At 50.2% G+C, this 11,455-nt stretch overlaps 1 protein-coding gene across 1 annotated transcript in view; it reads left to right on the top strand.

Moving 5' to 3' along the window:
* Positions 1-4,988, top strand: part of LOC128278717 (proton-associated sugar transporter A-like) — a 7,276-nt gene extending 2,288 nt beyond the window's left edge. Inside the window, exons 3-7 of the mRNA XM_053017446.1 lie at positions 3,141-3,230; positions 3,297-4,218; positions 4,289-4,594; positions 4,670-4,765; positions 4,857-4,988. Coding sequence (XP_052873406.1) covers positions 3,141-3,230; positions 3,297-4,218; positions 4,289-4,594; positions 4,670-4,765; positions 4,857-4,988 — 1,546 coding nt within the window. The remainder of the gene's footprint in view (positions 1-3,140; positions 3,231-3,296; positions 4,219-4,288; positions 4,595-4,669; positions 4,766-4,856) is intronic.
* The last annotated feature ends 6,467 nt before the right edge of the window (positions 4,989-11,455 follow it).

Below are 11,455 nucleotides of genomic sequence, written 5' to 3'. Positions count from 1 at the left end.
GGGGGGCGGCCTACCGAGCGCTATGTAGTAGACGGGACGGACTCGCATCGCAAACAGGATCGGGGCGGCGAGCGCGAACGACAGCAGCCAGATGGAGGTGATGACGAACTTGGAGATGTTCTTTGACGTCCTCGCCCTGCCGTTTTGGACGAATTGAGTTGAGTAGTCTTTATAGTTCTCGACCACTGTCTCTCCGGAACACATTTTCTTGCAGTCATTCGCTTACCGCAGCGGATTGATGATGGCCCGGTGCCGATCGACGGCGATGGCGGTCAGCGTGAACACCGACACGTTGACACTGATAAGCTGCACAAACGGGCAGAACGGGCACATGAACTCGGGCAGATTCCAGCGCTGCAGCAGCGCCGCCTGGAACTGGAACGGGATGGCAAACACGCCGATCGTCACGTCCGCCAGCGCCAGGTTGGCGATGAACATGTTAGTGATCGTCTGCATCTGCTTGGTAGTGAGCACGACCCAGATGACCAGCGAGTTGCCGATCACCGCCAGGATGCTGATGGTGCCGTAAAACAGTGACAGCAGCACCAGCAACCCAATCGGCACCTTGTAGAGGTTCTCTAAAGGGCGGAAGTGACAGTGTGTAAGCTCGAAGCGAACAAGAAACGAAACAGACTTACCATCCTCCAGCACGATCCGAACGTCCGTTTGGTTGAGCGTGTAGTTGTGGGCACTGTGGTACGCCACCAGGTCCGCCACCTCGGGCATTGTCGGGGGCTGGCACGAGAACGAGAGCAAAAAGCACTAACAGCCACGTCAGTAAAACCCATTACTTACGAATGCACCAGCCATCGCCAGCAAATAAACAGGCCCTTGGACAACTAGTCGACTAGATGCCAGGACCATTTGCCACGAGGATCCCAACGGGGAATTAAATTGGATGCATGACATTACGAATGCAAGCAGCCATCCTATCGCATGGTTTGGGCTGCTGGAGTGGAGTGGCTCCCAACTCTGTCCATCAACCAAGCGCCCATTTTGTCCCAGTGTTTGGACTAAAAATAAATGGGATTCCATTTCCTCGAAAGGTTATTTTTAACCTAATCAACCTAATGCGCGCACAATGCGGGCAGGGAAATGGATCGGGCAAGTTTCGTCCAGGAACCGTGAGTTTCCGATTAGCATTTTCCGACCTTTTCTGAGACGGCACGCAGAGGTCCATGAGGCCGGCGATGATGAATGTTTTCGCCAGGATCCTCTAGTTAACTATCCGTGACGGCCACGAACTTGTTGGCATGCTCTTCGCTTCTGCCAGTAAATTGAACACTGTCCGTGGGTCTCTCCATGGTCCCGTAACAGTCATTTGACAGCTTCTTAAGAAGTGCTAATTAATTCGAAAAGATCTAAAAAACAGTGCAAATCTTGCGTCACCGGTGACCGTCGCTCCCGCCAGTGATTCTCCACTCCGGAGTCAATTAGTGCATGGTTTGGTGGTTTTGTAAAAAATGGTTCTCTGCAAGTCATGGTCATTCGCAGATGGAAACGAGGAAATGGCAGAGGTTCTTCGGAAGAACGTCAGAGCTCGTCAGGGGAACATTCGGCCCGGATTTCACCGCCGGTCCGCGAGCCGGGGTTTGCGTGACAGTCCGGGTCGCGCACAATGGCACCGAATGAGATCGCCGAAAATAAAATTTACGGCGTTTTATGGCGTTTTGCAATGGTGTACCCTACCGACGACGACAACGCAACCCCAAGTCAAGGTGCAGCAGCCAAGTGGAAAGGCTGAACCGTTCTGTGGCGGTCTCCGAAGCGTTTTCCGAAAGTCATCCGCTGAAAGACGGCCCCGAAAGAGGTTCTTTCTTCGCAATGTCTCCAAAACACGGACCACGCACATTGAGTTGATTGATAAGTAGATTTGACGTACTGGGGTTCATGGCCAAATGTTAATCCTCGCGTATTTTTGGTGCCCCGAAGGCTCCGAAGTCCTTGCGCTCTTATTGGACCCCTCCCCATCTCTGGCAGTTCGACTCGGGAGTTGGACACAATTAACGAAGGTTATGGGAGTCATGAGTCCGAATGGAAGTCGAAACGCTGGCCAAGTGAAACCAAGAGAAGAGATTAATTGGCGGTGGTTTCCGACAAGCCGCGGTCTTCGAGCGGGGGTTTGTTTTGGCAATGGGGCTCAAACAATCAAACATTCCAAGGAATGCTGGTTACCCGGACAACGGGTCGCACAGTTGAGCTGCGACCCGTCAATCAAACCCTCTCTCGGACTCTCTCTCTCTCTCTCTCTCTGTGCGTAAGATCAATTAACAAGCGAGTGGCTGATTAATAAAGAAGTCTGCCGAAGAGGCCAATTGGAGAACGGAGAGTAGCCGAACGGAGCGATCCAAACGGGAAGCGAACACAAACCCAAGGAGAGAATTCAAGGGCGTCTTCGTAGGTCTCCGAAGAACCTTGTGCGGTAGGCAATTGTCAACGCTCGGAATTAGTAGCATCCATTGGTAAACAAGCTAGGCAAGTAGATTGTCAAAATTTTCGCGCACAACAAACGAATTGAATTCCGTTGACACGCAACCCGCGGAGGAGCGTCTCTCGGATGGTAGTTCATCTCTCTCTCTCTCTGTTCTCGATTATATCCGTTACGCTCTTTTTGTGGATCTTTCGCACGCTGTGGAGCGCGCGCGTCACCACAACCAGCTGACGCACCGAACCGGACGCCGGGGGAACCGAGACACAGGAATGGCACTTTCGGTGTGACGGAGACACGTTGCGCATGCCCCCAACGGACGGCCGGGGGGATTCGGTTCGATCGACGAGAACGACGCGCGCACGCCTCAGTCGTAAACGCACGCTACCGGCGCTCGGAAGCCACCGCCGGCCATTGACAGCAGTTCTCGATTAGGTAAGCCCGTTCTTGGCGTCATCGCCCGCTGTTGCCGTGTGTGCGCGGCTCAATATCGTGCCGCCTCGATTCCTTCGCTCTGTCTCTCTTTTTCTCGGTCTTCATCGCCTATTCCGCTACACCGCGGCACCGATTACGCACCGGTACCGCAGGTTGGGCCGGATCGGCGGTCGGATAAGATTAGTGCGAGGCCAAAGGGCAGCACGGAGCGCACCGCAGCGCACCCGCAGGACGTAATGGCGGACGTGGAGAAGGAACTCGCCCCGCCGCGAATCCCGTCCGAGGAGGAGATACTGCGGGGAATGCTCAGCCGGCGGTACCACTACGCGCAAGCAAACCGGACCGCCGCCTATCAGCACACGTTCCGGTAGGTGCCGCGTAGCGTCGGTTGCCTTCAGCCAGCTGTAGCTCTCTCTTGCTTTTTGTTTTGTAGAGCAAAATCCCGCTGGGAGCTGGTGCGGCTGTCACTGCTGATCGTCGGCATCGAGTGTACGTACGCCACAGAAACGGCCTTCGTCGCCCCGATCCTACTCGCCATCGGCCTGCCGCACACGCTGATGACGATGATGTGGGCCGTTCCGCCGGTCGTCGGTGTCCTGTTCGTGCCGGTGGTGGCGTCGGTCAGCGATCAGCTGCGGTTTGCTTGGGGCCGCCGCCGACCGATGCTGCTGGCACTGGGGCTGGCGATGCTCTCCGGGATGATGCTTCTGCCACACGGGCATCAGATCGGTGCGGTGCTCGGGCTGCGTACTGTGGCCTGGGTGGCCACCATCACCACCGTCGGGCTCACGATGACCGACTTCTCGGCCGAGGCCGCGAACGGCCTATGCCGGACCTACGCGATGGAGGTGTGCACGATCCGGGATCAGGCGCGCGTTCTCAGCACGATGATGCTGACCGGCGGGCTGGGCGGTATGCTGGGGTACGCGTTCGGGGCCATCGACTGGAGTGCGCTCCCGGTCGGGCGCTACTTCGTCAGCAACGAGGCCGCCGTGTTCGCGGCCAACTGGATCGTGCTGCTGATCGGGCTCGTCAGCACGCTCACGGCCTTCGCCGAGATTCCGCTCCCGGTGCAGGAGCGCGACGAGTTGCTCCGCCCCGTCACGCACTGGATGCTGCAGAACGAGGTGAAACGGTTGACCGCGCCGGGTGGTGCGACGACCGAGCCGGCGGCGGGGGAGGACGCGCAAGATCAGACGATCGGCTTCCGGCAGTTCCTGCGCAACACCGTCCGAATGCCGCGCTCCATGAAGCTGCTCTGCCTGACGCAGTTCCTCTCGCACATGGGCTACCTGCCGTACTGTCTGTACTTTACCGACTTTGTGGCGGCCCAGGTTTACGAGGGTGACGTGCTGGTGAGTGACGGGAGGGCTGGGCTCATTCGGCCAGCTTTAATTGACGGTATCCTCTTCCGAATTGTTTTAGGCTCCCGCTGGATCCGGACCGCAGGTGCGCTACGAAGAGGGTCTGCGGTTCGCCTGCTGGGGGATGGCCCTGTTTTCCGGCTGTGCTTCCCTCTACTCGCTGGTGATTGAACGGTTGATTAATCGGCTCGGCGCGCGGACCGTCTACGTCGGCGGGCTGATGGCCCACTGTGTGGGGATGCTCGCGATGGGCTTCGCGCACCACAACGCGGTCGTGCTGCTGTCCTGCGCCCTCACCGGGATCATGTACGCCACCATCTACTCCATCCCGTTCCTGCTGATCTCACACTATCACTCCAAAAACTGCGTAAGTCGCCGGCTTCACCCATCCAGCGTCAGCCGCCGAAATGCATTCCACCCATCCGTACGTTCTTTTTTGCAGTTCGCCATGGAGAACGGCAAGTGTGTCGAGAGCACTGAGCCACGGGGATTCGGTGCCGACGTGTCGATGATGAGCAGCGTCCTCTGTCTGGCGCAGGTAGGCTCCACCTCGAACCCGGCCCGGCCGTCGGGACACCTTTATTATTCCTAACGATACTGTTTTATTTATTACATTCCGTCGGCGTCAGCTGGTCGTATCGCTAGTGATGGGTGTTCTGATCGATGCGGCCGGAACGACCACGGTGATCACCTTTGCCGCCAGTGGCCTCACGCTGCTCGCGGCCGCCTCAGCCATGGCCCTTCTCTACATGGATCTCTAACGCAGGTCCGGGAATAACTTCGTTAAGTATGGCACAGTATGCCGGGCGAGATAGCTCTCGCTTCAGTGCGCTGTGCAATAGGTTTTATCTCGTTTTATAATACGTTAATTAAAATTTATATAAACCGATCCGCGTGCCGGCGCGACCCGCGTTCCCGGTGGTGATGATGCAGAAGTCCCAGGGCGCATGCCTTCCAGCGGCGCGACAGCGCACGAGCAACCAATTGGTGGCACGGTTTAATGAAATTGTCGTCAATCGGCGTGTCGTAATCGAAACGCTGTACCGAGCGTACTAAACCGCAGATGATTGACGGCGACGCAGCGCGTCTTCGCGTGTGCAAATGGTGTAATTTAATGATGGATGTGTTGCGTGGCGCACATGAGACAAATGGCGAATTAAAGCCCACAGAGCCCGATCGAATGGCGGCCGATCCGACCGACCAATTAGCGTTTTATGGATGTAAACAACCGTGGCAATCAAACTGACACATAGTGGTTAGTGGTAGCAGTAGTAGTTAGTGAGTTGCGTGACAGAACCGATCATAGTGGCCCGCCCCTGTCATATTGGGTGCCGTAATTGGATGTGCGTTTGTAAATAAACAAGTGTCTTTCATCGCACGCGCGAAACCGCCAAGCCATCTGACCAGGCGTTCCGTTAGCGGTGGTCGGAAGTACACTGGCGGACGAAAGTTTTCATGTCGGTTTTGTGAAAATAGCATGAAGCGTACGCCAAACGAAGAGCAAAGTAGTATTCTTTATGAGCATCACTATGACACATTGGTTCGTTAGTTTCAGCACTTTCCAGAATGTTTTATCGAATATATAAACCTTATAGCCATGAAAATGTTTTGTGCGTTCTTTTTCGATGGTCCTCTAGTAGCCGATAATTAAGCGTTGACGGACGCATTGCAGCAAATTTCGGATTGGTTGAGATGTTCGCCAAAATCGCAAAAAAAATCACCAAACGTTTATGCGAACCTAACGACCTACTAAACGAACGTAAAATACGAGATATCGGACACCTTCAAGACATCGAAAAGCAGTTTATTTACTTTTTAATCCACGGAAACGCCAGTCTCCGATAAAGACAGTGTAACAAAAAGTAAGTACTACTTTATTCTATCGTAATCATATCGATAGAATCATAGAAATACGCTTCAACTCCTCCGGGATTCTTTGTCCAAAGTGCTCGAATTCGTCCATGGTGAAGTATGGCCCAATAAAACCATGACAGGAATCGTCTTCGCCAGAAACCTTTACATCTGAAGCATTAAAGAAGAAATTATTTTAAAGATGGACACGAATCACATCGAGCAAAATCACAATTTCTGTAATATGTTTAATCAAACACATTAAGTTCATGTAATAAAGCAGTAGTCCGACGCCAATAGTTGAATAGAGTGGAAATTGGAAGCCGGCAACGTGGTGGTAGCTGCCTGTCCAAATACTTTCGTCCCACGGTGTGCTGGGCGCCGTTTTGCGTATTTATATCCTAAACGGAAATAACGGTAGAGTGGTACGAACGGAATGTTTCCTGCCCGCGCAACGATCCCGGTGTTGAATACGTCTTTTTTCTATCGCATTTCATACTGCCGAAGAAGAAAATGAAAAATGTAGACCCATGTGGACTTTTCTTAGCTAAAATTAGCACTTATGGTTTGGCCAGATAGTTAGTGTACATTGCCATCGGAACTGTAGTGACAGTTGAAATAACAGTTCAAATACATTACAGCCCGGGACTCAGTCAAGGCAGTCTAATGTTGTCCATTAGCCCACTAGAGGGTGTTCCCGGTGGCGTTCAGTCTGGCGTTCAGTCTGTTCCTAGGAACTGGAATAATGGAAAAACCAGCAGCAGCCACCGGAGGCAGCAATATTGTGACGTTCTCTTTGCGGTGGTCGTCGCGTGGACGTCGGCAACGTCCATTTCTCTCTTTCCGTAAACATAATCTGCATAATACGCTGTAAATTGATTTGAATATTTAATGAACGGTGAGCTTTCTCTTTGTGCTCCCGATACCTATCAGCTTCAGCTTAATAATCAGCTTTTTTCGTCGGTGCCGCAAAAAAAAACACGAAATGGTGGCTTCACAAACTTCTAATTCCAAAACTTGTAGCAAAACGTGCGCCAAACATTCTTCTTTATTCGGCGAAAAAATGGTAACAGTTCCTTCGGCGGCTCATCTCGTCTCATTTCCCGGGAGACCGACAACAAAATCGTACTCCTTCGTGGCCACTCGACGTGGCTGACAGTTTTCCGATTTCGAGTTTGCGGTTCATTGGCACGTTCGTGGCGTCCCAGGGCAGCCGAGAGCGATCCCACAGAGAACAGGCGGAACTCTGTAAATAAAGCCGGTTGATTTGAATTTCCGCTGGCGGAAGCTCGTAGCGCCAAAAGTTTCCCCCACCACGAGATCGTGCACGGAACGGTCTTCGGACCGAAATTGTATCCAACGAAAGAAAAAACCGCAAACGGGAATGGTTTCACACTTTCACCGAACTGCGATGTCCGCGAGAAAGTTGTTTTGCATTTTATCTGTTCCTGTTCTCATCGGATGGTATGCACGTGATTGTGCCACTTCGAATTTAAATTCAGGCGGTCTTTTGATGACGAATTCCTCCGTTCGAGATGGTTGACAAGCATTGTAAGACGTGAAGTGTAGCGCAGTAGAGATTGAAGCTTGGTTTATTTTGGACAAGGTGTTGAAAGAAATAGGAAAACCGTGTTACGCGTGTTTTGAGAAGAACTAGGCGCCTCCATTTCTGGGCGCCTCCATTCGAAGACGCCTCCATTCGGAGGCGCCTCCATTCGTCAAACATTGTGGTTGTAATTTTGATTGAATTTATGAATTTTTGAAAAACTAATGAATTGTTGGTAGCATTTCTAATCAATAACCTATCACAACCTGTCCTAATTACACCGTGAATGGCGAAAAGGTATCCAACTTGTTTCAACTATTCACACGTTCGTAATGCGACCAAAAGGCGACGAATCAACAGGTGATTGCGATGGCAGAATAAAATATTATAATTTGCCCTTGCCATTAACTTCTGGGCTCAACAGATTCACTGCGCCTATCACCTATGAATCCGATTCAGCATTTGAACGGTGTCGCAATGCACACCCAACTTTGAAATGAAGTCAAGCAAAACTGAATAAATTTTCCTCTACCAAAAGTTCTCCTGAAGTTACTCTAGAGGCTCCACTGAAATCATCAAACAGCAACTCTGCGGGAACATAAGTAGCTAAGCTGAATTTGTAAAATTAACATTTTATTACGCTCAAACTCTTTAACCTCAAATTGGTACCTTTCGGAAAATATCACTTCCTTTTGCAGGCTTTACTTTTCTATTCTCCTCTTCTTACTTGTAGGCGAAACGAATCGCAAGTTTTTTTTTCCAAAAACTAGAAGACAAGCCTTCAGAAGACTTGGATTGTTGGCCGACTTTGACGAGTCTTTTCAGATAATGTCCAAATTGTCCTCTGTGGGTCGCATCTTCGCTACATTGTTAGTACTTTGCTATTTTTATTCAAAACAAATGTTTTAGATTCTTATTGAAACAAAGCAAAATTACAGAAAATTGCTTCTGAAACTTCTGAAATCTTTCGCAAGATTGCCGAATTTTGTGTTTTATTTTACTGTTTAAAATTTATTTTTATTTATTGTTTTATGTATTTTGTAAGACCTCTTTATTGTTGTTTTTGAAGAAGAATTTATGCTTTTCCGAATAATTTGAAACAGTTATTATATATGATCAGATCTATTTCATGTTCATTATGAAACTATTGATTGATACGCCTCACGTAAACACTGTTTCATCGACCCAATATCAATAACATTTCCTAATTCGTTTGCAACTAATTCGTCTGTACTGTATTCCACTGTACATCAAACGACTTGCTTGATGATTTTCGCCCCTTCTAATTTACTGCATTTTAATCTCCATAAACCAATAAGTATAGATAGCGGTGTGTTAGCATTTTTGGTACACTGCTCAACGAAACCCGGACCGCCCCGTTCACGACTGTTTGCCATCGGATTACGCCGGGCCGGTGCGGGCGAACCATGATAAATTGCGCGCTTCGCGCACGACTTCGCACATTTGCGTCAACCTAAAATATCATTATTTACCACCGCCATCGCCGCGAATGACCATCGGCGGCGCTTGCCATAGCTGCTGCTGCGTGTATATTGGTATCGCCGCCGTTCGCTTAATTGGTCTGATTAAACTGCCACAGTGCAAATGAAGAGGGCAAACAGAGTGCCACCGACCAGCCAGCCCGCCAGCCAGCCAGCCAGCCAACCAGCCAGCGTTGGGTCAACATTCGAAAGATGATACCTGGAGGTACCTACGGGTGCCAGCTAGTTAGTGGACGATGCTGTGCGAGCAACGGCTGCTCGTGTTGGTTCCGTTTACTTTCCGGTACCGATCCCGGAACGGAACAGTATAGCCGTTGATCTTGGTGCTGTTTGCTTTAATGGCTTACAGTAAGAAAATAGTAATCGTGGACAGTTATAGGTCACGCAAACAAAGTATACGTACGTCACTAATAATCAGCCAACCATGCGTTGTACGCTGGTAACCTTTACACTTTATCCAAAAAGTCTCCGTCTAATAGCGGTAGATTCCATTAAAGAAACTTGTGTTTGTCTATGGAAAAAGGTACTTTCAAAAGCATCATCAAAAACTCTCATGTTCTTCAGTTTCAGTTTAATTCACCTCGAGTGACTCGAGTGGAATCGCATCCCTGGCAACGTAGACCGAAATCCGCTGTCAGCACGCTTCGCACGGTGAGCTTTCGTGACACATCAGCTACCCTTGCGAACTGCCTGTTGGATTTAACAATGGCATAATGCTTCTTAAACGATTGTGCAGATGTTTTGTCGCCATTCCAAAAAAAAGGTTTAATGAACAAAACTTCATCAAGCACATAAAACACTCAAAGAACACAAATTCCAAGAAATGAATTATTTTGAAGTGCGTAACTCCTCATTACTGTTCTATTCCATAAGCCCACATTGGATACAAAAATGTTGGCCCGTTCACCTGACGATTAACTTAAAGCGCATCCAATCATTTACTTTCTTTTTCAAATTGGGTGTCACTAGCATGATGCTACCACCCAATTCCAAACAGCTGACAGGCGGACGGCGCAGATGACGCAGTGCAAAGTGACCGGCCCCGGATACAGGAAGTTGCAATCACTGCCTATAAATATAGAGTGTGCCACGTGTGCCGGAGGAGCAACGAAAATGATGATGAAAACTCGTACCGTGTTGCTTTCCGGTGCCAACATTGCCTAGCAATTAGTATTAAACTTCTAGCTGCGCACGCCCCGGCCTGGAATGGCTGCGCTCTGTTTGGCGCTCTCTAGCTTTGATGTGTATTTTTGCGTTAGTTAACCCACACAGCTCAGTGTGACTATAAAATCGGAACTACCTGAGGCGCTTTAACAAGTACCCCCCCAACCAATCCTCCGATGGTCTCGGCATAACATGCTCAGTATGTTTACATGTGTTGATCATCGATTTTCTGCAAGTAGATCGATCATTCGAGTGAACCGACCGTGCGTTCGCCCGATTTATTTTTAACGCCACGACGCCGCTCGGAAAATGCAACTCCGGGGGTAACGCAAAAAAACGCAGAGGAAACCAGAACGGGGTGTGAATTGAATTTTGCGTCTAGTTTTACGACCTGTGCTACGAGCCGAAATCGCTCCTTCCATCGTCCAAAAGCGAGAGCGACGAGCTGCAGGTGTAAGCTATTTACATGAAGCTACGAAGCTGAACCCGGCAACCCGATCGCTTGCATATCCCTCCAAAATGACCCACTTCTCTGCTTTAATGAGCTGACACGGGAAAACGAGGTTACAGAAAAATGGTTCACAAAAACGAGAAGAGTCAAGAGTGCATCAGCGAGACTAACATTGTTTGCATGAGAGGTAGCATTAGCCGATAAAAAGACACAGAAACGACAACAAGATTAGTCTGCGGACCACAGTTTATAGAGAGAACACGTGGCACTTTTTCGTCCCTTCGGGCACGTTCGCTCCTTCATCTCCGGCTGACGGCTCCGCGCCTCGGGAGCGGACTGAAAAAGGATATCAGGTTTCCTGTGGTGCAAAGATGCGGTTCGATAATTAAATCTCCGGCTGTGTGTCGGCTGGCTGGCTGGCTGGCTGGGAAAATGGACCCGCGCAGCTCTAGTTTCCTCTTTGATAGGCCCGCAGCCACATCATTCGCGTTTCCGCGCACCGAAAAAAGGCCCCACCACAGTGTTGCCAGGAAACTCATAAGTGGTTCCTTAAGCAACGGAATGCCGAACGCCAGACGAACAGCAGCAGAGCATGTGAGCTGGAAATCAATTAGCGATGAAGAAGTATTTTTATGTTCCCGAATCGATCGACCGCGCGGATATCAAGAAGCGTGACTCTTTGCTGGCAGCGTGCTGTATTGACGGTCCGGGGTT

This window comes from Anopheles cruzii, chromosome 2 (assembly GCF_943734635.1).
Source record: "Anopheles cruzii chromosome 2, idAnoCruzAS_RS32_06, whole genome shotgun sequence".
Classification (NCBI taxonomy): Eukaryota; Metazoa; Arthropoda; class Insecta; order Diptera; family Culicidae; genus Anopheles; species Anopheles cruzii.
Note: the sequence above shows the minus strand (reverse complement) of the source record. Positions and strands in the feature narration are given on the sequence as shown.